The sequence below is a fragment of the Kwoniella botswanensis genome, chromosome 2 (genome assembly GCF_036426115.1).
Source record: "Kwoniella botswanensis chromosome 2, complete sequence".
In the NCBI taxonomy this organism is placed as follows: domain Eukaryota; kingdom Fungi; phylum Basidiomycota; class Tremellomycetes; order Tremellales; family Cryptococcaceae; genus Kwoniella; species Kwoniella botswanensis.
In genome coordinates this window covers 290,185-317,098 of record NC_088600.1, presented here as the reverse complement: position 1 = coordinate 317,098, position 26,914 = coordinate 290,185, and the positions used below count along the sequence as shown (strand labels likewise).

The 26,914-nt window shown below is 44.5% G+C and overlaps 9 protein-coding genes across 9 annotated transcripts; 4 read left to right on the top strand and 5 right to left on the bottom strand.

Moving 5' to 3' along the window:
* Window positions 1-495: 495 nt before the first annotated feature.
* On the bottom strand, window positions 496-2,749 carry L199_007000 (uncharacterized protein; the record flags this gene model as incomplete). The annotated part of the gene is made up of 11 exons (XM_064892697.1): window positions 496-592; window positions 670-780; window positions 858-986; window positions 1,051-1,236; window positions 1,383-1,679; window positions 1,795-1,892; window positions 1,972-1,988; window positions 2,058-2,138; window positions 2,203-2,231; window positions 2,300-2,403; window positions 2,606-2,749. The coding sequence occupies 11 exons, from the start codon at window positions 2,747-2,749 to the stop codon at window positions 496-498; spliced, it is 1,293 nt and encodes a 430-aa protein (XP_064748769.1).
* A 616-nt stretch (window positions 2,750-3,365) lies between these two features.
* Window positions 3,366-3,949, bottom strand: L199_006999 (non-histone chromosomal protein 6; the record flags this gene model as incomplete). Its single annotated transcript, XM_064892696.1, has 4 exons — window positions 3,366-3,399; window positions 3,463-3,560; window positions 3,630-3,765; window positions 3,855-3,949. The coding sequence occupies 4 exons, from the start codon at window positions 3,947-3,949 to the stop codon at window positions 3,366-3,368; spliced, it is 363 nt and encodes a 120-aa protein (XP_064748768.1).
* A 1,036-nt stretch (window positions 3,950-4,985) lies between these two features.
* Window positions 4,986-5,614, bottom strand: L199_006998 (uncharacterized protein; the record flags this gene model as incomplete). The annotated part of the gene is made up of 3 exons (XM_064892695.1): window positions 4,986-5,114; window positions 5,193-5,262; window positions 5,379-5,614. The coding sequence occupies 3 exons, from the start codon at window positions 5,612-5,614 to the stop codon at window positions 4,986-4,988; spliced, it is 435 nt and encodes a 144-aa protein (XP_064748767.1).
* Window positions 5,615-6,444: 830 nt separating this feature from the next.
* On the top strand, window positions 6,445-10,907 carry L199_006997 (uncharacterized protein; the record flags this gene model as incomplete). The annotated part of the gene is made up of 13 exons (XM_064892694.1): window positions 6,445-6,600; window positions 6,679-6,832; window positions 6,915-7,010; window positions 7,121-7,273; window positions 7,418-7,756; window positions 7,886-8,155; window positions 8,227-8,844; window positions 8,930-9,722; window positions 9,820-9,921; window positions 9,985-10,089; window positions 10,167-10,433; window positions 10,531-10,706; window positions 10,777-10,907. 13 exons carry the CDS (start codon window positions 6,445-6,447, stop codon window positions 10,905-10,907), a joined length of 3,360 nt encoding a protein of 1,119 aa, XP_064748766.1.
* Window positions 10,908-12,418: 1,511 nt separating this feature from the next.
* On the bottom strand, window positions 12,419-13,053 carry L199_006996 (uncharacterized protein; the record flags this gene model as incomplete). The annotated part of the gene is made up of 3 exons (XM_064892693.1): window positions 12,419-12,466; window positions 12,534-12,749; window positions 12,808-13,053. The coding sequence occupies 3 exons, from the start codon at window positions 13,051-13,053 to the stop codon at window positions 12,419-12,421; spliced, it is 510 nt and encodes a 169-aa protein (XP_064748765.1).
* A 1,007-nt stretch (window positions 13,054-14,060) lies between these two features.
* L199_006995 (uncharacterized protein) lies at window positions 14,061-15,392 on the top strand (the record flags this gene model as incomplete). The annotated part of the gene is made up of 2 exons (XM_064892692.1): window positions 14,061-14,228; window positions 14,322-15,392. The coding sequence occupies 2 exons, from the start codon at window positions 14,061-14,063 to the stop codon at window positions 15,390-15,392; spliced, it is 1,239 nt and encodes a 412-aa protein (XP_064748764.1).
* Window positions 15,393-15,616: 224 nt separating this feature from the next.
* Window positions 15,617-16,872, top strand: L199_006994 (uncharacterized protein; the record flags this gene model as incomplete). Its single annotated transcript, XM_064892691.1, has 2 exons — window positions 15,617-15,692; window positions 15,986-16,872. 2 exons carry the CDS (start codon window positions 15,617-15,619, stop codon window positions 16,870-16,872), a joined length of 963 nt encoding a protein of 320 aa, XP_064748763.1.
* A 938-nt stretch (window positions 16,873-17,810) lies between these two features.
* On the bottom strand, window positions 17,811-19,073 carry L199_006993 (eukaryotic translation initiation factor 3 subunit F; the record flags this gene model as incomplete). Its single annotated transcript, XM_064892690.1, has 4 exons — window positions 17,811-18,151; window positions 18,280-18,521; window positions 18,647-18,919; window positions 19,009-19,073. The coding sequence occupies 4 exons, from the start codon at window positions 19,071-19,073 to the stop codon at window positions 17,811-17,813; spliced, it is 921 nt and encodes a 306-aa protein (XP_064748762.1).
* A 407-nt stretch (window positions 19,074-19,480) lies between these two features.
* Window positions 19,481-26,434, top strand: L199_006992 (uncharacterized protein; the record flags this gene model as incomplete). The annotated part of the gene is made up of 11 exons (XM_064892689.1): window positions 19,481-19,522; window positions 19,589-19,963; window positions 20,015-20,077; window positions 20,143-22,089; window positions 22,155-22,517; window positions 22,576-23,868; window positions 23,982-24,213; window positions 24,353-24,645; window positions 24,710-25,542; window positions 25,605-25,770; window positions 25,856-26,434. 11 exons carry the CDS (start codon window positions 19,481-19,483, stop codon window positions 26,432-26,434), a joined length of 6,186 nt encoding a protein of 2,061 aa, XP_064748761.1.
* Window positions 26,435-26,914: the final 480 nt, after the last annotated feature.

Genomic DNA, 26,914 nt, shown 5'->3' with positions numbered 1-26,914 from the left:
GTGTGATAAAAGGGGTTGATATACTGTTTATATAGACCTGTACTTCATCTACGAAACCAAAATAAATTTCAGAATTCAGAAATCCGAGCAAAATGAAAAATAATCCAAACCTCCGTCTCCAGGCACGACACCCCGTAAACCGGGTTGATAAGATCTGAGTATCACCTGAAATGAATGCCACGTAATAAGATCATTTACTGTATATGTTGTATGTTCATACTCTTCTATGCATGTATATATCATATATCGTATCGTATTCTTACCACTTTCTCGTCAACTCGTATATATAAATCCGATAATATTCTATCTATTCGAAATAAGAAACCCATGTATATCGATAGGAAAGGAGAAATCACCACCACCACTTCGCATTCTCTTCTCCCTCAATGTATGAAGATCCATAATCCTACCCCAATGTCTCTTTGCTACAGCTCACTTCAATCCTGGCTCGACTCTCCACTGACACTTCCTCACACTTTCCAAGGAGGTCGACCCCTACTGACCTTTCCTATCAGGAACACCGTTCTCGACCCATTTCCCACTCGCATCCTTATGTCGGACGGTGAAACATGCAATACCAGTGTGTTCGGTTCTGAGCATCGAAAGACACAAGGATCAGCTTCTGTTTTATGACGTGTATATCGTCCATAGCTGATGGGGATGACTCACATCTGCCAGATGACTTCTCTAGCGAATCTGATATAGTTGAACAAAGCCACGAAGAAGGACATGCTGATAAATACGTTGGCAGCAATAGGAGAGGATTGTACGAGAGGTTCACTGATCATATATCCAAATGATATCAGTAAAGCATACTTCTGCACAGCTCAAAGTGGTATTGATGTAGAGTGACTCACCGTCCAAACCACCAAAGAGCATTGGCGTCGATCATTCCGAACAGAGAGTATACCATCATTCCGTTCCAGTAAGGGAAGGGAGATTTGGTAACGTGGGCGAGGATCAGTTGAGATACTTGGTACGAGAAGCTATAACAGAACCAGATGATCAGTTCGGGATGTTCACCTTGTGATGGATCGTATTCAGCCTCACGCCATTCCCCAGTATCCAATGAAAGGTAATAATCTAGCATCGTGAACTAAGCTTACACCACCTCTCAATTCCGCATGTAACCATGTGACTAAGATGAGAGTGTGGGTGAAGAAGGGGAGGTATCCGAGTAAAGGTGATAAGATTGGTTTACCGGCTTTTCTTCGGGCTTGAATGACGTTTGAGTAGCTAAAATGGAGGCAGATCCATCATTAGCAGGTGTTCCAAAGATCATGTGAAGATGGGCAGGTATGATATGAGAGATGATCGTCGATTGTTAAGAGATAGATGATCGTCTGAGTGACTAGATGATCCGCTAAATCGCTCTTACTCACGAAGTAACGATATTTCCCACAGTCCCCAACGCACCGAAAGTCATGAAAGCGACATTTGCAGGTAGCTTATCCAACTTCCAGTACCCTTTCAAACCCAATACATCATTGATCTGATAGATGAGGTCCAAAGATTGCGGGAAAGCTTTGATGAGAGGAGTCAATATGGGAGTTGACCAGAATCCAGGTCCGGAAGGATGGAAAGCTGTGATAAGGTATATCACGCAGATCATCAAAATTCCTTCGACTGGTCCTGAGAAGGCGGATAGGTATAAGGTGCCGGTGTGGTATTCCTCCCATCTGCGAAGTGTATTAGTATCAGCATGATATTATCATTATGATAATCCTTGATCGGCATACAGATACATGAATCAATAGTGGATGGAAAGACAGAAGGATAGAAGAGTATACTCACGTCGAAGCGTAGAAATTGCACAGAGAAGCTGCCTGAGAAGCTACTGTCCACCATGATCTGTTCAGACCTAATGCGTGAGAACAGAGGATGACCTCGAGCTACAAGTTTGGAAATCAACAATTTTGTGAATAAGACGAGGGTAGTTAGGATGCTATATGTTCAGGAGGAAGAACGCACAGTCGTGTTTATAGCATCTGGAGAAACAACAAAATTAAGATCAACCAACCGTCCTTTCCTGATAACTAAGTAAAAAGACGACTCACCACATCCATGATCGAACATCTCACCTAGAGCACTAGCCATACCCGTTCTTCTAGCTTGTTTACCATCTATCGCGTCCATACCTTTACGAACACTCTCATGTTAGTTGCGATAGTGGAAATAGGGATGATAGGTAGGAAAACCTACTCTGATAAGCGAATAACCCAATTGCCCATCTATATCATCATGCACACCCATCAGGTTAGTTATGACTGATTTAGAGAAGAAGGAGAGAGGAACGTACGATAAGTATACCCAACTAGGTAAGACCTTCCCCTCGTATGTCACATCGTAATAGAGTAGAGTGAAGACGTTGATGATCACGAAACAGAGACCGAGGAAGGTGATCTAGGCAGAATAGAAGTAAGGGGTGATTAGCTTTGCCATCTTGGTTTATATGAACGATGTATTCATCCAAAGCTGCTTTCATTCTGCTATTCTAACACTGCTTCACAGGACCTGATACATGTCCCCTTTGGAGACTAACAGGAATTCAATCCAATCTCTCTTGATCTTGGGTATTTAATGGAGAAAGGACACTCCCACTCACGGTATTAGGAGCCAAAGTCTTTGGGAAAAGAGTGACCAACCAAGTCCAGAATGGACCCAGGACATGTTTGGACAATACGCTCTTATCTACTCCTGAATATTTGTATTGATCTAATCCTGCTAATTGGGTTTTGGTAATTCGCATCTTGCCGGGGACGGATGGTATCCCACTTGCTGAGATAACGGAGTAAAGTGAAGAGGGCAGATAAAAAAGGGAGACAGGAAGAAAATGAACTGATGAAATGACAGAAAGAACAGGAACAAGAAGAAGAAGGAAGGAAGGATGGTTCTTTTTTTTCTGTGAAGTTGCCATGACGATGGATGAATTCCGTTCCGTTGGTACCTTGTACACAGTGGCAGGTGGCATCAACCACTCCATGGGTAACATTCCCATTCCACTTGAAGAAACGTTCTTCAACTCGTCCAACCAGCCTATGGATGCATACAAGTGATGACTGCGAAAGTACGCTTTCAATGTGAATGAACTTGCGAAACTCGGCTTATTCACACCCATATTCATACTTTTATATATAAACGTAAATATTGGGGTTACTTGGATACTCTTAAATGGGAACTAGCGAAACGAAGGTATACAATACTTAAAAAATCGAATGATCAGGTGGATCACTTGATATCGTCGACGAAAAGGACATATAATGGAATAGAAAAGAACAGATAAAGAGAAACCGAAATATGTAAAAACTGGAGTGTAGAAAGTGGAAGTGAGATATTTCATTTGGATAGTAGAGGATAGAATTCGTTTATTCATCATCGTCATCTTCCTCAGATTCGGAACTACAATGTAATCAGGTAGGTAAGTATCAGAAATACGAGCAAGAGCAGGGTAAACAAACTCACGCTGGAGCAGCTTTCTTGGCGGCTTTGCCATTAGCTTTGTAAGCTGCGTTTTCCTTATCGGCTCTAGCTTTGTCGGCTTGAGCTTTATCTTCGTATGGCTGTGGGGTTGCAACACAATCAATCAACATCTGTACTATTATACGTTGAGAGAGGGGGTAAAGACTCACCTTCTTCTCACCGGCACTCATCTCCTTCCACTTGAGACCCAAGAGCTTACCAACATCACCGAATGAAGCATCGGGGTTTTCAGCCTTAATTCTTTCTCTGTAGTCTTGAACGAAGAACATATAGGCGGAGAGAGCTCTGTGAATCGATGAGTGAAGAGATATCAATTAGTACTGGCTGGTTGTAACGCATGAGTGGGTGAAGGGAGGAAGGACTGTCGAACTCACCTCTTAGGCTTGTTGGGGTCCTTCTTGGCTCTCTTCTTAGCGGCAGCTTGGACGCCGGCTGATTTCTTGGTGTCTTTGGCGGATACTTTAGGCATTATCTGTTGGTAGGTGAAGTAAAGTGATAGTCAGCTATATGCATCGATGTGATACCATCCAGATGGATGATGAGGAATGTCTCTGTGACAGGTTGGAAGGAATGTTGGTAGAGTGAGATGGTATGTATGGGGGGAATGTGGTAAGTTGTAGGTGAGAAGGGGTGAGTCAAGTAAGATGCATCGTATTTCTCGATAAACATCTTTCCTCTTTCCCACGTCTTCTCTCTGTCTCATCATCGTCGGTATCATGATGATGGTCGAGTCGGATGTATGATGGTAGGACGGGATGGACCACCTCCACCTCCGCGACGCGTCCCCTCACCGACATTACTTCCCTCTCACCGTCATACGACGATGACAAGGAAGAAGCAAATGATAGCGAGAGAAATGCATCGTTCTCACCGTATACGAGTGGAGTGGAAGGGTATAATACCTCTTTTGATAAGGTGAGGAATGTGATGTATGATGATTGAAAAATGTATGGTATGGTATGGTCACTCACTGTATGTAGTGGTAGTATACGGTATGTGTCTTGGTTATGTGGTTATGTGGTTTGTATGAGAGGATGTTATTATGGGAGAAGGATGTATGGTGAGAAGAGAATGTATGGTGATGATATGGTGGGTGGGTGGTTATAGATGTATGGTGGGAACCTGGTTCACAATGGGAATGGTATGAGATGGGGGATGACAGGGTAACATGTAAACGAGACGTAAGGGTAAGTTATTGTTTATTCCCTTTCTATGGGTTGACTTACCACTTTAGGTAATATCCTGGCAGGTGACGCGAGTTGAGTGATTCAATGATTCAGGTCTATATCACCGAAACGCCGTGCTATGGTGAGAGTGGAGTAAAACACATGACTTGTTGGTGGGAGTGGCAGTACGAGTAGAAGTATGGATGATTGAGTGAATCAGAGATAACAACAACGCCAAATTATACGAGTAGAGGTCATCCAAGTAGTAAGATAAGGACAATCGGTCTGACATCATCAATCACAGGCTATGACATGACTCATATAAAACCGATCGTATAACTAATCGCTACTACTGCTACTACTACGATACCTGATAACCTTCCCTTTTTTCGCCTTGCCTTTGGTATCGGCTCCTACGGATTTTCGTTTGTTCGGACTGGAATTCTGAACAACGACGTTGATCGATAACTATACAAATATCACATGTACTCATATTAATATCTAATATCATCGTCTGCTTATATATCTAAAAGATCATCTACTCACACTGACATCCACTTGCTTGCCGTTCTTCAATGTGACTGAACCATTCCTCGAACCTGTCCAGCCGAATGATCTAGATCGATCGATACCATGCAGCACATTGAATCGACATATGATAAGCGCAGGTTTAATATGATATGATATGAATATCTCGTGGTATGAGATATAACGTATATATCAGCGACTCACTCAGTTGACATGACCCTCTTGGGAGCCTCAAGATGAATCGATTCTCCAACTTGTACTTTCAACGATTCAGCTACATCCATGAATTCTGATTGGGATGGTAAATATTTCTCGACTGCTTTCTTCTCCTTGGGTTTAGGTTTGGTCTTGGTAGAGGACGAAGTAGGTTTCGATAGACCTAGTGGTTCTTTGATGGTCTTTGAGGGGGAAGTACCACCTGAAGCACGAGTTCTCGTCATTATGAGCACCGGTTGTAAATAGAAAGATTACTTTGGGCGACTTCGTATCGCAAGATGTGGAAATGATTATAAGAGCAAGAAGGAAGAGCCTGCTGTGTATAACCGATGCATCGCGATGCTATATATACTGTTGTTCTCTGTACTCAGATGTCACTGTTGCATCCTCACAACGCCTTAGTTTATAGTCCATGACGCATGTTGATGGTACCTCATCATTACCATTGTATGGACGATGGATCAAAGCGTTAATTGTCTGGTTCTTGTTAGTGTAAGTGTAAGTGGGGCATAAGTGGGGAATGTGGTACAGTAGTAACACGTTTGGTAAGCAGAAGTCCCGATTTGTTCTCACTCGGTCATCGTCGTCAGATTGGGGAAGAGTAGTCAATCTTACTGTCCGTCGTGTCTTGCTCTCGACGGTATTTGAGGGCGGACTATAGAGTAATGATCACAGTACTGTTGACAACCATGCTACTGTAGTAGTGAATTGCCAATTGCAGTCAAGTTACATCATTCAACAGCAGTAACCAGTGATCGGCTATGTCCGCCGGTCCGAGTACTGTGTAGCTGGGATTGGTGATTGACGCTGCAACCGGGTATGACCAGCTTCATCTCTGATCATCTCAACTACCTTACCTTTACCCTCAATCGATACCATACATTCGTCTTGTATCTTTGGTCCCTCAGCGGCACCTTTCTAATCAAGATCGGATCCAGAGTAAGGACTACCAAACGGTTACTGCGGGTTCACCTGCATCATCCGACGATCGTAATCCGATCGAGTGGCGTCCATCTACCCATCTACGTTGATTCATTTTATTCCATTCATCAAGATGATCGCTTCTCTCTCGCTCCTCCTGCTATCCTTAGTGTCAGCTACTAGCGATAGCTATGGATCGATATCATCTCGATCTGGCGTATCTCCAGAACTACTAGATCTGAGAGGTGCAGATGTAGGGTTCAGTCAGTATACCTATAACTCAACTTTGGTGAGTCCAATACCAATTTCAGCTTTGTGTTGCAATGACCCCTTGATGCTGATGAGGGGTGCGCCGATCAAATTGTAGCTCCCACCCAATCGACCTAGACCACCAAACTGTCCACCATGTTTCAACTGTCAACTACCCGCTTTCAACTGCGGTAATGCGGGTGAATGTAATCCCTATGATGGACAATGTAGATGCGAACCTGGATTTGGTGGCCAAGATTGTCTAACACCCCGTAAGTATCGACTCTCAATTATCATATATTATGTGTGGGTTTGATTGGCTAATCGCTCACATGTCATGGTATCTGAATCTAGTATGTGGTGCATTATCAGATGGGGAAGAGAGGTATCCTAGACCTGAAGGAGAGTTGTGTCAGTGTAAAGATGGCTGGGGAGGGATAAATTGTAATGGTGAGTCCATTGTTGGATAACACCAACATCAGTGTAATGCGCTCGATCAATATATCTGATTGCACATGAGGGTGAATCTGCATGAAAGGGTAATTGACATCTTAATGTAGTTTGTAAAACCGATAAGGCGTGTTCTGCCTTTCGTCCGAAATCTGGCGCCAATCAGGAAGACGATAATGGTGATGAAGATGAAGAAGATCAGATGGTATGTTATAAAGGTGGTTTGGCCGTACAGAGGAATTTCCAGATGTGTGATGTCACGAGTGAGTAATGTTTTTACAATCATACAACTGCTTCTCCAATGTCTCGATAGCTATCTCAACCACAAGCTCCTGAATATAGTAGCGTTCATTCCATCGCCATATGGCATGACAGACAGTGCTGATACATTTTATGTACTACGATAGACCGTAAAATCATCGATACAATTCCAGACAACAAACCTCCTCAAGTGACTTTCTCCTGCACAACCGGTGGACCATCTTCCAACGCTTCTTTGCCATCTTCCTCTTACTCGCCATTCAGCTCGTTACAAGGTGGATCAGACATTCTGCAGGAAGATAACTTGGGTGAATGTAACTTCCAATTTTGGGTGGACAGGATCGAATCATTCCATTGTGAATTATCGAAATGTTCTTGGCAATCCAAAGATTCATTCGACTCCAATCAGACGAATTATAATTGCGAGAAGATAGAATGTTCTTGTATACCTGGGAGATTCTTGTGTGGGGAAGATGGTAGTGTTAGTGAGTATATTTGCGTTTCTACAACATCTCAAATGCCTGGTCGCTCCTATCTCCTGCTTCTCCAGCTACCCTGATACCTGCTGGTCAAGATCTGAGGTTTATATAGACTGATATTTCCAATGTACCTAGATATCGACGATTTCCTAGCAGAAGAAGTCAAAGGTCCAGGTTCTTTCAACTGTGTATCTGGCAAAGGATGCTCTTTCGAGGAACCAGCGATGAATCAGTTGATCAATGATATCTTTGGTGATAAATCGATCACCCTCGATTGCGATTCGGGTGAATGTCTACACTACACCCAGGTACCAGGATACACACGACCTGAAAGACAGGATAATAGTGTTTGGGTCGCTTTGAGCGCTGCTTTGGCGGCGTTGATCTTTGTCCTGGCTTGTTTGTGTGAGTGTTACCAACCTAATCCGCAGATGATCGTGGAAGATCCGCTGGTAATCAGCTGACTTCTTCATTAGTACTCTGGTACCTCGGCAGAACACATCGACACCCCGAAGGCTTCGGCGGAGTCAAATTGCCCGAAGATGAAGCTGCCAAATTGATGGCTGACCACGTTCCAGCTACTCTTCACTTCAGCAACATCTCCTATGACTTGCCATCTAGTAAACGGGTGCTATCCCATATCACAGGTACAGTACGACCTGGAGAATTGTTGGCGATCATGGGAGCCTCCGGAGCAGGCAAATCGACTTTACTAGATATCCTAGCGAGGAAAGCCAAGTCTGGTCGTGTTAGCGGGGATATGTACGTTAATGGACGGACCATACCTGATGAAGCTACTTTTAGAAGAGTTGTCGGTTATGTGGATCAGGAAGATACCCTCCTTAGCACATTGACGGTATACGAAGCTGTTTTGTACTCTGCCCTGTTGAGGTTACCTCGAGATATGAGCTATCAAGCGAAAGTCTTCCGAACGCTTGAAACGATGAATGAGTTGGGTATATTAGGAATAAAGGATTCGAGAATCGGAGAGTCGGGTAAAAGAAGTATTTCAGGTGGAGAGAAGAGAAGAGTATCGATTGCTTGTGAATTGGTAACTGGACCTAGTATCCTGTTCTTGGATGAACCTACTTCTGGTGAGTGTTGTCTTGACAAAGAGAGAATGGTATTGTGGTGCTTTCGGTTGGATAGATATTTACTGATCAATCGTCTGATTTTCAGGTCTCGACTCATACAACGCCTACAACGTCATCTCCTCCTTATCATCCCTAGCCAAACAATTCAATCGAACTGTCATATTCACAATTCATCAACCACAATCAAACATCGTAGCGCTATTCGATCGATTGCTTCTATTGGCTAAAGGTCAATTGGTCTATTCGGGTGAATCGGAAAGAGCACAACAGCATTTCGAAAAATTAGGATACGAGTGTCCAAAGGGATACAATATCGCTGATTATCTGATTGACGTCACGGTTGAAGCTTCGGGAGAACATCGAAATGGAAATGGAGAGAATGGGAAAGCCAAGCTGGACGGGAATGGCACAAGTTCAGGTGCAAGATCAACTGATGATGTTGAAAATGGATTCGGTACTTCATCTTCGACTCGACGGGAGATAACATCTGATGATACATCATCAGACGAAGACGGAGGGGAAGGAGGCGTTTTGAATGTCATCAAGTCCAAGGCATCAAAATTGTTAGGCGCGTTCACCACGACGACCTCCTCAATTTTGCCCGGTTCAGGATCGACTACGCCTAAAGAACATATCTCACCTATACCTGAGAAACTCGCCTCATTGGTCTTGGCCTCTAGAGCAAGTGATGATTCCAAGATTGTCGAGGCTGAAATTACAAGGATACAGCAAGGGCAATCGCCCGATGGATCCAATGCAATTGGTATAACGGAACGGGATATAGATGAAGAGACTAGATTATTGAAAGGGTTCCAGAAAGCTAGTTTGTGGACTCAGTTCAGGTTGTTGAGTGGACGAGCGTTCAAGAATCTCTATAGGTGAGTTTGGGACTGATACTCAACGGCACTTGTCGTCCTTTGGATGTTTCGAAACGTGGTGTGTATGCAGTATTGACGCTTTCTGCTTCGTACACAGAAACCCACTTCTTATGGCTACTCATTACGCCGTTGCGATTGTCGTGGCTTTGGTATGCGGTTTCTTCTTCTATCATGTCACGAATGATATACCAGGATTTCAGTGAGTGAAAATTCACCTTACAAATGTTAGTGGCTCGCGCTAATTCGGAATTGGCTGTGGTAGAAACCGACTCGGTCTTTTCCTGTTCATCCTGTCATTATTTGGATTCTCATGCTTGAGTTCATTGGGAATATTCGCGAATGAACGGATCTTATTCATGCGTGAGAGGTGAGTGTACGGCCAAACTAGATCATTAATTATGGACAGAAAGGTCAACGCTGATATGTGATCCTTTGTGAAAACAGGGCAAATGGATATTACGCACCTATAACATACTTCCTCTCCAAAATCCTCTTTGACATTATCCCACTTCGTGTAATCCCTCCTTTCATCCTCGGTTCCATCGTATATGGTCTAGCAGGACTAAATGCCGAGGTATCAGCTTTCTGGAAGTTTATTATGACGCTCGTGTTGTTCAATTTGACAGCTTCAAGTATCGTGCTTTTCCTCAGTGTTGCCGTGGCAGATTTGGGAGTGGCGAATCTTCTAGGTAGTTTGGTTATGCTTTATAAGTGAGTTCATCTTCCTCTTTCTCACTATGGACAATCACCAGGTCAATTTATGTTATGAAGTATCGTTGAGCTGATATGATTTTGTCTGGTTCTTTAGTTTATTGTTCGCCGGTCTATTGATGAATTACGATAGAGTACCTGACGGGTTGAAATGGATGCAAACTCTTTCATTCTTCCATGCGGGGTATGAAGCCCTGCTGGTCAATGAATTGAGATATTTGCAGTTGATCGAAAGGAAATTCGGATTGGATATTCAAGTACCAAGTGCTACCAGTGAGTTTTGGTCATCTATGTACAAGCACAATATTCGTAAGATGGTTTGAAAAACTAATGTGGTATTCAGTCCTCTCATCGTTCGGTTTCCATGCTCAGGCATTCTGGTGGCCTGATACTGCCCTTTTGGGGATTGTCTTTGCGATTTTCACGGTGGGTAGTTACCTAGTTTTGGAATTGTTCGTTAAAGAGAGGAGATAAGACTTGTTTCAGCGTAGCAGAATAGATGAGTAATTTTATCTAGAAGGAAGAATCCAGAAGGGAACTATTGAAAACAACGGCTCGATCGCACGAGCCACAGGATCTCTTGATACCCACGTACAAACAGTGTCGTTCCACTATCAATCTTTCTATTCGTACCGTTCCATATTGGTATTATGTATTTTTATGGGATGATCAAGACATTTTTGCATGATTTACAGTATCGATCAACTTAATCAATCAAAATCAATATGATCCGAAAAGCATAGATCTACAAGCGAAGCCAAATTGCATGTATAATAGCAGATAACTTATGTGAGGGGAAGTTCAAATACAGTCTTCATGTTTTTGCAAATATCCTCGATCCCACTTAGGTATATCCAGATCCCGACATTTCTCATTCGCACATGAGCCTTCTGGACAAATGATATTACCCCCCTTGAGCATCTCTGACCAGGGTATGTCAGTTCTAGGATACGGTTCTTTAATCATCATTGCTATCTGATATATATCTCCCGGCTGACTCTGACTGGAAATTTCGAATTGACACTTTGAAACAAGGTCAATTTTTACTTATACTGGTGGATACTGTGGTATATTATGGTTGAACTCACACTCATGTTGAATAGAAGATCCTCATCCTTCAAATCATCATCCATCGAAATAGAATTCCTGTCATATATAAACCATGAAAACCCCTCTGATAACCATTCTTGTCCTGCATCCCTGCCAGCTTGGATCTCAGTCCTATTCCACCCCTTGCTCGCCACCGCGATTCCACTATTCTCAAATCTTGTAGAAGGGATGATGAGCCTTGTGAATGGGGGGATTAGTACTTGGACTGAGACCTCTTCTTCAGCTTTCACCCGGAGTATGATGGGGGATATAGTTGTTAGAATACCACACAGGGCAGAGAGGTAGGGCATAATTTGAATTTTCTGCACTTGGATCAAGGTTTGGCTTATACAGCAGGAGATGATACCTTAAGGAGCTGAAAGATCAGTGTCAGTGTCAGTTGAAACTGTGTGGACATACACCATACCGTTGTGATGATTCTCGTCCCGTGTTAGATCTCCCAGGTTGAGTTTCAGATGCAGATGCGTCATGATCGATCATCCCATCAGATTAGCAAGGGGAAACGACGAAGCTCCTTTCATCGACACCACTTTGGCGGATGAACAGTGAGACTGTATACACATCTTAGCACAATTATGCAAGGTTTATCCCCGTGTCATAGTTGGTCTTCACTCGCTCTTTGCACAACAAGCTTACAACGAAGGTGACACTTCAGTTTGTAGGGCAGTCGCGAGCTTCGTGGGTGCCACGATATCATATAGTATGGCAATTATAGTTTGAATGGCCAAAAACTTGAACTAGGATGCATATACAAATGGTATCCAGGTATATCCATAGATAAGCAGGCAGCTGTAGCGAATCTGATGGTCATGTGGCAATCTCATCAAGCGCGATGGTGTCTATAAATATCAGTATTGGATGCTCAGCTTGAGAGACTAAGATCGGATATTGTCACCGTTTCTTCCAGTCGTTTCGTTAGCGTGCTGAAGACGAATAGAGGATATATCCATCAGTCAATATACATTACTCGTATCGATATAGCATACTCACTTGCGCATCATACAGCGTTTCATTCCACGTTGGCACTGGTACTCCCAAACATTCATCGTTCACGCACTTGCCCTCAGGACAGTAGAAATGAGCCTTGCCCTTCAGAGTATCCCAGGTCCAATCGCCATAGGGGGTAATAACAGTGGATGAAGTTAGATTTAACGCTTGGGTATACAAGTTGCCATCGGGGCTATCAACCGATACCCCATTATAACACTAAAGCAGTTACTTAGCTACTATATCCATGAGGTGGAAGAAGTAGAAGCCAACTTACAGTCATATTGAACAGAAGATCCTCATCCCCAAGGGGGTTCAAAGGCTGCCCGGTAAATTGACTATACACCAGATCTCCCGTATTCTTATATATATACCAGTTCACTCTCTTCTTCACTAAGCCCTTGGCCGCAGACTTGTTATCGAGTTCCTCTTTTGTCCAACTATCTTGCAAGGGTCCAGGTCCCCAGTAGTTCTGAGATTCGTCGCCCACTACGTTGACGATTTTGGTATATTCGGGAATCATTATCCGAGAGGTCACTGAGGCTTCACAAATGCACGATAAGGAGGTCAAGATGATGAAGGTTTGTAAGAAAGGTAACATGTTGTAATTGTCTAAAGGAATCGAGATAATATGTTGACTGTAACAATTGGAGGTTACTAGTTCTGCGGTGAACAATATAGAGAAATACAAACGTTTACAGAACAATCGGTGATCTGGTTGTAAGCGATAGCCTGGCTGAACACCATGATCTCTATATATAGGTATGGGCAGAATTCTACACCTGCCCTGTTCATGTCGATCTGCGACATCATTGTGAATGAAAGGACCATCATGCTCTTTTGCACCAGACAGGAGAATTGTAGAAAGGAACATATTGCTCTGATGATGGATAGGTCAACATGAAACATGCCTGGGCATAAAGGACGAGGAGGTCCGCTTCAATCAATAACCTCGGTCAAAGCCCTCGTGGCCCTCAATGCCCCCACCCGAACTCTTTGCCACCGAAAAAATATCCGCCCTTATGAAGCGCAAGAAACACAAATCCTGACAAGATAAAAGACAGTGGGGCCTAACAAATAATTTCGAATCTTGTGATGATAGTCTAGATCTCAAGTCCCTTCTTGACGTCAAGATCCCCATATATTTTTTGGAGTCGGCCCAGACTCTCTTAAAAATGATGTAACACAGGTCATGGAACGTTAAGAGCTTTAAACTTCTCATGTCGCTTTTTAGGCAAACATTACCATTTAAAGTGGGGGAAGGTCACTATATTTCCCTTGTCTCCACAAGCTTCTTTCACGCCCTGCACCCACTTCATTTTGGCAGGGGGACCAATTCGGTCACATCGGATATACACACAACCTGGTTCTCGAGAGCACTACATATAAAGGTTGACATTTTGTCTGACAGATGACCTTGCCACTGCCTCACTATCTCCAATTGTCACTTCCGGTATCATATCTCTTCAAGTGAACTGATTGCCATAATAACCTTTAGCGAGGATATAACGATAACACCATATATACAGTATGAGTCACACCAGCAATATTACGACCGATGAAGTCTCTTTGATCAACCCCCTATCCAATATGACCCTACAATGGACGTCTGAGATACCCACCTCGGTACGTTCGGTATCTTCAGAGCATCCCAAAGCCGACGCAATATCAAGTACAGTTGGGCAGGATGATGCCACGGTGACTGTGGCAGATACCATCCCAAGCTCGACTGACGATAACAAGTCCAAGCCCATTTTCATGCGGACTACCTACTTGTTCGAGGGAATGTAGAAAGTTGACGGATGGGCAGGCATCGAATGGCTAGGTAGACTAACATGGGATGAGAAAGATGAACCTCCCCAAGATGTGAAGGACTCAGCCACAAAATTTGATTGTGGCTATCTAGTTCCTCAGCTGAGAAACTTCTCAGTAATGTCCGTTGATTTTTCGATGAAATCTGATTATTCCAAAGGCAGCACATGGACCGAAGTGAATAAACGATTTAAGGATCAGATGAGAGAAAGGGGCGAAAGGGCATCCCACGCTGCATGGGAAGCTTTCAAGAAGACTCACCCTGAAGAAAGTGAGAATTTTGAAATCAAATATGTTTCACAAGAGGAATACGCCAATGCCCATCCGCATCCTTCAGGTGAACATCCATCCCCGAGATATAGATGGGAAAATAAAGGTACATTTGATTTCGATAAGCATACTGAGGAAGTTGACGAATTCTACGCCGATGGATCAGAACAATCCAAGGGGATTGTGTTGACTGCTGGTTTCTTAAAAAAGGGGGCCTATATCGATCGGAGAGTCGTATGTAGTGCAGACAAGGAGGACATTGGCGTTAGTGGAGAGTCGAAAGCCCCTGATACGGAAGATGTGATAGTGATGCCTGAGACTAAAGCAGCTATTCGCTTGACAAGTCTCCCGGGCTTCTCTATCAGTCAAGAGAATAAAGAGAAGAGCCTTCATTTCATTGCTCAAATGAGAGAAAGGCTCACCTCTGTGACACAGGACAAATCCGGCATAGTGTTGAATAATTCGCTAGCCCCAAAAGACAGGGTATATGCAATCACTGCCAATGATGTGAGTAGCACTTCAAATAGGGTGGGCGAAGTCGTTCAAGCAGCCTTCAACGAAGACAAGAATAATGCGAATCACTTCGCCTACCTTCACCTTAGCCCGGATGATTACGAGGCCTTCGGCAACAGAGTGAAGATTTCGAGAGTATCGCATGGAGATTATTGGAACTGGGCAAAGAAGTCTAATGGGTATGGTAGCGTTGGACCAGAAGGTACAGGTGAAGAAGTATCTGTGGTTTTGGACCAGTCCCCTAGATTACTTGGACCAGTCCCCTAGTTTGTCTACTTGCTGTGGAAAGATGGCCCAGTGACCACTTTATACACTCCTCATATACATGTACTGTGCCTGCTACAGACTGTCAGACTGTTGATTGGGGCTGCAAATTGGGTCTCACGGCTCTAAGCACTTTCTCTTGAATCTACAAACACCACAATCACTTCCATTTAGGCTTGAACCATCTTGAGGATGTCGCAATGACTTGGTGGCGGAAACCCCCAGACATGAGTATCTGTCAGTCTTCGAGAGATTTCACCATTCACCATTGTTTCTACAAATCGAAGACCCATTTGAAAGGAGGTGACTGACGTTACGATGGCCATGGCTTCACCTTCTAGCCGCGCCACATAGATCATCTGCTTCCCATTCATGAGGATCGCCTCACTGAAGTTCTAGACTTCATGCTTCGTATCCAAGGTGGAGCTGCAGACTCCAAAACGAAAAGAACGAGAACCGTTCTTCTCTCTCTGAATGGAAGAGCGATTTAAAAGACATACGTCATAGACGATGAGGTGGCGAACAATCTACCTTTTCTTAGTATATATGCCGGACTTGATTCGACCAACCGTCTGTCCAATCCTTATTGATTATAGTACTAACGCTATCAAAGACTCTACAAAGACTCTACAACAATAAAGAGAATTTGCCTGCTAATCTTACTACGACTCGCGACATCCCATCAGACGGAGACACTAGAGCTGAGCGATCGCTTCATCCGACTGTGGAATCAGACGACGAAGGATCCAAAGGCAGCACAAGCCCTGCAACACCCAGCAGTGATGCTGACCAGGTCGATGAACTTACTTCCTCTCATGAGGCATCGGCACCCGAAAGTGCGAGTGGCGGAGGTGCTTCGACCATGCCTGGCACTGGGTTTACCCAGTCCAGAAGTAAAGCGATGGTACACGTACAGCCATACATCTCCGATGGTGTTCAGCTCGACAAACAAGGTGACGAAGGTTGGTACAAGTGGCGAGAAGCTCGTTATATCATTGGAGCTGTAGCAGATGCTGAGGCCAAGTACGATGCCGACCCCGTGGAAAGCTTCGCTGTATCTGTTGACTTACGAGACAGACTCAGAAATCGAAGTCTCCCAGGAATCGAGTATCGCCCAGAACAGTCTGTTGTGGCGTTCTTATCGAATAACACTAGGATCCGATTAGAATCCTGGGAGACAGACTTCAACAAGGAATTTGAAGAGAGAAAGAAATCACATGAAGGAGGACCGAATTCTGAATTAGCTGATCAAAGCAAGATGCAAGCCTTACATGCGAAATATGGTCAGAGCGAAGTGTACAAACCGCTCAACATGAGCCGATATGAAACTCAAAATCAACAGAGATGGCAAGAAGCTCGACTGACCAATCACAAGACCGAAAATGGTTCTCTCTATTTCCGCGTCCAAGGTGATCGCAGAGAAGACAGTGGGTCTGCAGCCCCCGAAGAGGAGGAACACGTTTACTTCGCTGTGTGTTTATGAGTGGAGATGATTGCTGTCGGGAGAGTTCCATATATACAAGGATAGCGCTAGCGGAGACTCCTGTATATATGGAGCAAGCGAAAGAGCATGCTATGGATGTACTCTGCTAGACTGTGTCAGGTCTGCAATAAACATGTGTCGCGTATGCAGGAATGGTCTGTGAAAGGCCGTAGTGCTGTAGTATTGTCTTCAATGTCCACGTGAACCACCCGCAAATCCAACTGTCTCAGATGTAGGCTCGATCTCAACGATCGTGCATACCTTGTCCATACCTGTTGAATGGTATTCTCATTGTCATTTGCGATGATGGAAGAAGCTTCCCAAGCGATGAAACCCTTCAACATGCTTCTGCTATGGTCTAAAAATCTCTCGCTCTTTGCGTCATCTGTAATCTATCCGCTGTTGTCGGATAGGGAACGACCCCCTGGACAGATTGGTGTGCGGAGTGAAAAACGTCACCTGCAGGGTATGAAACTAGCGACATCGAAACTGATCAGGATCGTTGATATGCAAACTCATATACCTCCCGCTTCAATTCGATATTGTGCCACAGCCAGCTCTTGGCATAAAAGTAAAACCATGTCTGGCACGCAGCAACTGGCATTGCAAATACCACGGATTGAATCGCCCATTGAATTTCTAAATTTGACGAACCACTGGGTAGGGCGAGAGAGGCTCAGTAAGTTGAGTGACCTGTTGAAGATTTTGTTTTTGTGCATCTTCTTATCGAGGAAATCTATCGATATACGAATGTCGTGAAAGTGTCGTCGGGATCAGGCGGACTCGAGAATTTGATGATACGTTATTGGTCATTAGTAATTTGTAACTTTCAGCAAAACCTCATCTACTTTTACAATCTCATCCATCTCTATCTAGTTTGCATACTCCACTCAACTCTACCCACTATCTACAGTACATGCTCTCGATCTAGCGCCTGCTTATTGAGCAGCAGCCTGCTGCAGCAAAGCCAATCTACCTGATAATTCAATTTGACTCCTTACCAAATTACTCAAATAAGATACAGTCAAAGTATCTTGTAAACCAGCTTTGATACCTCCTTCGTCCTCATTTCCTTCTTTGGTGGAAGACCATCTACCTAACCCTTCTAAGAGGTACCGACCGACTTCGGGATCGGGTGATTGTTCACCTGAGTTCACTTTCTGCACGTAAGCCAAACATTGGTCGATGAGTTCCGACAATTGTCCCAATGAGGCGGAGAGGGTCGGAAGAGGTGGGAGAGAAGGTGAGGGAGTAGGTGCGGCGGTGGTGAGAAGGTCGACTGGGTAAGAATCGGTATTAGTATGCGAATATTTCGTCGGATAAAGCGTAATGGTAACAGGGGTCTACGGTTGAAATGGTACAAGAGCAGACTGCGTGCAGCAAGGATATATCATAGAGAAGACTCACGGGCCGCCCTTTCACTTTCAGCGTATTTGATCACCACGGGAACAGGTAAGAAAGCACAGTTTTCAGGTTTATTGCTCAAACCTAACTGAGTGGATACCCATCCCTTCACACCTAATCCTTTTCCAGATGGGTCAAGCTCGGTATCGATGGTCAAGTGGATCGAAGGGTGAGGAGAAGTTTCACCGGAAAAGTAGTTCTGGATGAGGGCAGAGTAGGCATTGAGAGTTGGGTGGGTTGCGTACCTGCACATCGAATAGCAGAACAAGTAAGTATATTTTTGTGATGTTCAAACACGATTGGAGGGAGGAGGATGGTACATGAAACCCAAGGGGCGAGACGACATGAAGAAGTATGAACTCCAACTCACCATCCAACAATCGATTCCTTGGCACCGGTCTTACCCAACAACTGCATCATACCTTGTTGGAAAGGCATATCAACTGCGATTTGGTTTTCGTCTTCCTTGTGAGGAACAGCGAAACATGCTCTGACATCTACTTCTTGTCCGTTTTCTGATCTCGATCCCATCAAAGTACCGATCACTCGAGGTGAGGAATCCGCCTCGGTGGGTCGTCGAGAGTGGTGGGTGAGGATGGAAGCGATAACGGAGGGGTGTACAGTGATGAGCGTAGGAGGTCGGCTAAATACATTGTATGCGTCAGTCTTACTCCGGTGTCTGATATCTGATGGGCCAGGCTGGTTATATTGCATTAATAGGAGAATACATACAGTTGAGAGGTCGAGGTGGGAGGGAGGTTAAGGTGTATAGCGGAAGAAGAAGTATCGAGCGACATTTTGTCAGATTTTCTTATGGTTTACGAGGAGCGAGCGGTCAGATGACGAGTACAGTCGATTGTCGCTCGTCGCTGTTGTATGTTAGCGACTTTTTTATGGTATCGAAGGTGAGAGACAAGACTTCTGATGTGAGGTTTATGCAGGTCAGATCAATATTGAGATGACCTCTCTCTCTCTCTGAGCGGAAGAACAATGAAAATGAAATGTTGAAAAACCAGAAAAGTGTGCCTGATTTTCCAAAAAAAAGAGATTATCAGGCTCATGGGCCGATGTTTGAATTACCCGAGCGTGGAGGTCTACGCATTGTACGTGACAAGTACTTAAGGATGATCACCATCTATCTTTATACCTTGCATAACCTCACTCACATACACCCCTTGCAGAAGACCATATATCCACCTTCAAGATGGCTTCGGAAGCCTCGGTGGATGCCCTGAAAGTGGATGAGGTGAGACAACGCTTATACCCATTACAACAGTCAACTTGAACATTGCTGACTTCTACCAACTTATAGTCCCGCTTTCAAGGTGAAGGATCCGACTTGACCCTCTTACATTGGTTAAGACATGCCGAACAAGCCATAGAATCACTTGAACCATCCGACCTATCTCCTACCATCCCATCCCTACATGCCTTCTTCCTCAAGATACTGCTTCCGACTGCTCAACCGACTTTACCTAAACCAGGTAGACCCATCAGACATCTAGTCGTGCGATGCCTTGTCAAACTTCATCAGAGGGTAGAGTCCAGGAGCTTGTTCGACTTTGTGCAAGCTCTCACGAGAGCAGTGGGAGATGGTGGAAATAAGAATATGAGTGCGAACGAGAATGTCGCAAGAGTAGCGAGCTGGTATGCTATTGGCGAGATCATCAAAGTTCATGGAGCCAATGTGAGTATGTTGTATTCTATATTGAGATGCATTACTGATCTGTGCATATAGATGATGTCTTTCATGGGTGAAATATGTACATCTTCGACAAAAGTATTAAGAAACACCAATCTCGTAAGTAGACCCGTCGGTCTTCTCGGTTCACGCTCATAGTTGATATGTCCCGCCTGAATTCTTAGTCCGTCATACTACGGGTACACGCTATCCTTGCGTTCTCAAAATCCCTTCAATCAGCCGGTAAAGCTCTTCCAGATGGACTACTGAAGGATCTCCTTAAATCACTTCGGAACGGTGTACAAGACAAGGCTCTTCCCGTTCAGCGAGCTTGCGCAGAAGCATTTGTGTCACTTCATACCAACACTTCACTTCTCCAGCTTCAGCAGACGATAGATATGGTCACCCCCTTAGTCTTGAAGAGCTTGGAAGGAGCAGACTACTTGACGAGGAGGTCACTGAGTCGACTACTTGCTCATTTTCTAGCTGCAAGTCAAGTGCCAGGATCAGGAGTAGCACCTGCAGAACCAAGCAAGAAAAGTTCAACCAAAGAAGGCGAAGACAATTCGAATGAACCGACGGTTATGACATCGGCAGCCCAAGATAAATCGTCCAAAACTCTTCTCAACACCCAGGAAATGCTCAAATACCTCTCAGTACCATATAATAAACCCCACACTCCTCGAAGACTAAGAAATGCCATAATCGATGTATACGCTACCCTTTTCACTTTCCTTGGAGGAGACTACGTCGAAGCTCATTATGCCGAGATCGTCAAGCATATGATGGACGAGATAGTCATATTCCAAAGAGGTCAAACGTCAAGATATGATACGCTGTCCACTAGAGACGCAGTCATACTGTTACTTCGTGATTTGATCGGTGTCCGGTTGTTATCGGAGCCAGGTCAAGTCTCAGCAATCCGCGAATTGACGAATAGTTATCTGAAGAAATGGCAGCCCACCCCCCTACCTGGTCAACCAAAGATGAACAATCAAGTGCTTATAATCGCATTAAGGGAAATCGCTGGATTACTGGAACAGCTCGGTAATGCACCTCCATCGATAATCGAGTTATTAGCTGAACCTCTGGTCCGCTTATTATCACATGAATCATACTCTATCCGATTAGCTGCATCATACACCCTAAGAAGGTTTTGTACCATCAATCCAAGTCAATTACCTCGAATGCTCAATATCCTCCTAGCAGATGTGACTAAGGATCTGGGTATGCTTGGAACACCAACAGCATCGAAGGAATTACCTAATCGAGTTATCGGTAAATCGTTCGCTCTTTCCGCTTTAATCGCTGTCAGTCCAGCTAGACCGCTCTATGTGTCCCACGATATCTCGTCAAAGGTATTCGACTTATCTGTATCACTACTCAAACAAGCTGGCGACCACGAAATACCCATTGCGATGGTGGAAGTACAAGTAGCTTGGTACCTCATTGCAGCTCTAATGAGTCTCGGTCCTTCTTTCGTCAAACTCCACTTACCCCAATTATTGGTTTTGTGGAGAAATGCCTTACCAAAGCCAACAAGTAAAGATACCTCGGTTGGTGAGAGGGGAGAAGTCGAATGGAGTTTCCTGCTATTAGTGAGGGAATGTACCCTGGCTGCTGTTTTGAACTTCTTACGGCACAATCAATCTTTAGTCAATATCGATGTGGCCAGAAGACTTTCCACATTGTTTACCAACTCGCTCAACTTCGTCAATGGGTTTGCCACCGCATACGCCGAAGCGTTAAAAGAACAAGCCAATAATCCTGCGGGTACCCAGTCACCCGTCTTTACCGCTCGACCCTCGTTAGTGGAAAGGGAAGCCAACTTACGTAGAAGGGTCTTACAATGTTTCACGACCTTAGGGCCTTCCTCTGCGACGGAGTCGATGCAATCTGCCCTCCTGCAGGCTGCCATAACGGTGTTTGCCGATCCCGAAAATTACTCGGGTTCAGCTGCCCAGGCTGCTATAGCTGCTCAATCTGGTCATTTCACTACTATCTGGCAATCTACCGATGGATATGCTTTTGGTGTGACTAGCTTATTGGGTGCGAGGGAAGGTGAAGGTGGGATCGAAGCTGAGGAGGCGTTCCTAAACAGAGATAGAGTAGAAATGGCTATCGAATCACAGGTATGTAGCTATCAGGTCATGTGTTTGCATGGTCGATCACCAGCTGACGTTGTTTATCCCAATAGCTATCGCATCCAATTCTTGGTTCTTTGGAGCACGACTTCCTTGAATTACTAGTATCCAAACCACTGCCTAGTCCACCCAAACCTGCTCCTCCACAGACCGGCGTGATAGATTCTGGAGTAGAGCTGTTCGCAGTCATGTTCGCTCACCAAAATGCTGAAGGTCAAGTTCAGTCTCTCGCCACGCTGTCGAGTCACATGCGATCGAGTAAATTGGAGAAGAACCCTGGAAGGAAACAAGCCGTCGTGGCTAATACTATGGCGGCGTTGAGGAAGAGTCTGAGCAATGTTGAAAATGCTGGTCAGAAGGCTAAGCGATCCCTGGGAAGTGCGCAGACCAGCGATCTGATTAAATCGCTCTTACAGGTAAGTATATCATAAACGACCAGAGATATTCTGTTCATTGACAACGTGATACTTGCAGGACGCTATTTTCGACCCTAGTCCAAGTATCCGATCCTCTGCGGCTGAATCTATAGGTATCCTATCTGTTATAGCGGGATCATCCTACCTGTCATCTCAAGTCCAATGGCTAGTGGATCAAGTGGTCAATAATCGAGTTCCCGATTCTCGAGCCGGTTGTGCACTGGCTTTCGGTGCGATATATAGTAATGTCGGAGGCTTAGCTGGTGGACCGATTCTGAAAACTATCGTCAACATCTTGATGTCCCTAGCCACCGATCCTCATCCCGTAGTCCACTTCTGGGCTATGGCTGCTCTGACTCAAGTAATCAACGCTGCGAATCTGTCATACGAGCCTTTCGTCCCCACCACTCTAGGAATGTTAGCCAATATATACATGTTGGAAACGCATGAACCCGATGGTGGCTCGCTCGGATCAGTCAATCTTCGAGGAGACTTACCGGCCTACCAGGTAATTTGTCGATTACTTCATGCCCTCATAGGTGTTTTGGGACCGGAATTACAGGAGCCGGGAAAAATACGGTCGTTAGTTTTCCTATTAGTACATGAATTCAGTGAAGAGACGGATGAAGGCCTAGCAGTAGAAGCTATAAAATGCGTTCAACAATTCTTAATGTTCGCTCCATCAGAAGTGGATATACCGAAACTCGTATCGACCTTCCGATCTCACTTGGCTTCGACTAGAAGACCTCTAAAGGTAGCTGCTATAACTGCTTTGTATCAGATTGTACAGAGAGATGCTGTACTGATCAGTAAGATCGGAGGAAATCAATTGGTTGAAGATCTATTTGGACTGTTGGACGATGATCCGTCGATCGAAGGTGTAAGACAAGTAATAACTTCATGGTTACAGCAGACTGCCGCTGCTCTACCTTCAGGTTGGATAGATCTCTGTCAGAGAATCATGACTCGTACCGTTGCTCAAAAGCAGAAACAAAACCTCTCTCAACAGCAAAATTCGGGTGGTGGAGGTGGACCTAAATTTATAGATGATGAAGGTGAATCATTCTCTGGTTCAGCATCTGCTTCAGCCCAAGCTTCCAATGCTTTATCGTCAAGATGGAGAACTCAGCTGTTCGCTTTGGAATGTCTCCACGAGATCATCCAGTCCGTGAAAGAACATAATAAACTGGAGAATTTCAATCCCATCTTAGCCAAACAGATGGGGTCCAACCCGGAACATCTATTGTTCAGTAGGATAGGCGATCTGATCAAGATGGCTTTTAGTGCTAGTGCGGCGTTGGTTATGCAGGTTAGATTGCAGGGGTTGATTGTTCTGAGGGATGTTATCGAGGTGAGTCTGGAGTGAATCTGCCGATACTCATCAGTACATCTCGTCTTACGGCCGTGTAAGGGGAAGCTTGTCTCACGGCAGACGCTAACCTGCCTTATTGGATGAACTTGTAGCACTTTGCCAATTCTCCTGATCCCGATTTCGAATCTTCCCTCTTGCTCGAACAGCACCAAGCTCCGATCGCTGCTGCCCTCACGCCTTCCTTCGGATCGGACTCTGCCCCTGAAGTATTGGCTTCTGCGGTACAGGTCTGTGCGGTATTTGTGGGAAGTGGAGTAGTCAAAGAAGTTAGTAGGATGGGTAGGATCTTGAAGCTTTTGACGGGAGCGCTGGAACAATGTAAATGTGAGTGAGCATTCTCACGACGATACAACGTGTATGAATTTTGCATATCTGTAGACTTGCCTAATGATATTATATCGGGTGTTACCTACCTGTCTTATTGGGTGACTTGCTGACTTGCATTCATCGATCCACTGAACAGCCGGAGAAGTCATCTCCCTTGGTGACGTTGATCAACTTTCCACCAACGCGGCTATCATGCTCAAGATATCGATTCTCACGGCCTGGGCTGAACTGAAGATATCCAGTACGAAACAGGCATACCTCGTCGACGTCATCAAACCGTATCGATATCTCCTTGGACCGTTCTGGATTGGTGCTTTGAGGGATTATGCTCAGTTGCGGACTGATCCTGAAATGGGCGGTGGTGGATTGAGCGGCATGGGTGTAGGGCTGGATAGTGGGAATGCTGTTGGAAGAGAAGTCTTGCTGCCTGTGAGTGTACTCAGAACAATTTGAAGGGAACACTTGACTGATTGACTTCATGCTGTTTTTTCAGTATTACGAAGCAGCCGTGCCCAACCTATTGCACGCCGTTGCCATCTCCCTCTCACTGTCCGACCCATTCACTCTTGGTTCAATAGACGGTCAAAGTTTTGATTCCCCTTCGGAACCAGCCAATTTCAAATTATCGGTCAAAGAAGAGCCCACCGCCAACTTCTATATCTTATACGGTCTCTCCTTCGAATCGCTGTTGAAATCACTTGGCGATCATTCCAGCGCTCCCTACTCCAAGGCATGTTTGAAAATGATGAGCAGCTTGGTCCGACCGGAACTGAGCGGAACGAGGGTCTTCGAATCTCAAATCTTCGATGAGCTGTGTACACTCACATATCGAATTGGTCTAAGCGAATTAGCCAGTGTGAAATACGAGATGATCGATTGTATCTCGACTTATGCCCTCTCACGTAAAGGTTCTGAAGGGAAGTTAGATCAGGGACATGTAAGGAGGATATTAGCTATAATAATATTCAATCTTAGGAATTGCATCTCATCAAAGGAATTGAATATCAACTCCAATTTCTCTCATCAAGATTCATTGGTAGATCGAACGAACCTCATCAAAATCAGTTTCAACAATTACAGTAAGATTGTTAACGAGTTGATTGATCCTTCACAAAGAGCCGATCTGTTCGCTGTTGGAATACACCTCTATCTGGATTTATTGATCGACGAATCTCCTCAAGGTGTGGAACTGGTTCAAGGTAGCTTGGGATGCTTGAAAGGATTGATAGAAGGTTTTGTAGCTGGACAAGTACCTGGGGTAGATAGTGCTGAGAGAGTCATACATGGTTTATTGGGTGGTTGTCTAGCGAATATAGATGATATGAGGTGAGTCGGCTGATACCCACAGACGCATACAGTATGATACTAATTATTTGTGTGAATCGCAGAACTCGAGTCAATACAGCTTCGAACATTAAGATCAAAAATAACTTATTGGCTATTACCCTCATTCTCACTGCTTTACCTTCCGGGATCAAAGTTAGTAAGAACTTAATTGAGAGTGTGGCTTATACTATTGGTCAATATCTTGGTGCGGGTACGGAACGACCGGAGGTGAGTACACCAGTCACTTCTATCATGGTTTTCCCCTTGCTACCTATGTTATATATGCTGATCTGGCCGTCGGTGGGTTTCGTAGCTTGGTCTAACAACCATTCACTGCTCCTCTACCCTCCTCACTGCCTCCTTACGTCTCCTCCCCTCACCACTTGGACCCAACTCTCCTTCTGCACCGTCCCCTATCCTTCAGCACGTCGCCCTGAACCTCCTAGGTCCCATGATCAATTACCTATCTGAAGTAGTCGTTTCTCATGCTACTTCCTCTTCGGGAGACAATAACTCGTTAGAAGGGTTAAAGGAGATAATCAAATCGTTGGTGAACTACATCACGGCTCTACCTGAAGAAACGAAATCAAGAGGATATGGAATTTTGTTACCGACTTTATGTTTATTACTTGATCCACCTGGATCATCCTCACCATCGGGTCAAAGTCAACTACATACCATTTCAACTGGTGTGTTGTTAGGTTTAGCTCAATCAAATCCCATTTCATTCAAGGAAGCTACTCAAGCGATGGGTGAAGGTGAGAGGTCAGAGTTGGAATTGGCAATTAGGAATGCTGTTGGTGGTAGAAACTCCACTGGTGGATCGAATACTGGAATTACAGGAGGAGGCGGAGGGGAAAAGAAAGGGATCGAATTGAAATTTTTTGGTTAATCTGTGTGCCTCGTAGTCGGATTGTAACGAGAAAGAATTGATATGATAGATAGGTCAAGGAGGCCTTATGACATATATATGATGAATAAAACTTACTGTATAGAATGTATATTCGCATCGAATAAAGCCAGATGAGATACTCACTCGACATCATTGGTTGGTGGTGAATGACCAAGCATATGTTTAACGATTGAACTTGAATATTCACAGATACTGATACAGACGATCTATCGTTGATTTCGATGAACATTTGGAACGTAATATGATCGCCTTGATCATCTTTCTGTCGAGTAGGTGGGATGATTAGATTAGATTGTTATTCATGTTAATATCACATCTCAGAGGATAGATTGTGTATGTGACTTTATTAAGATAGCATACGCGGAAAGAAAAGAAACTTTTTTTATACGACTATAAAACAAAATGGCCTATTCTACCTTATCTTTTTGAAAAGAACGAACTTCCCTTCGCTCATCTCCA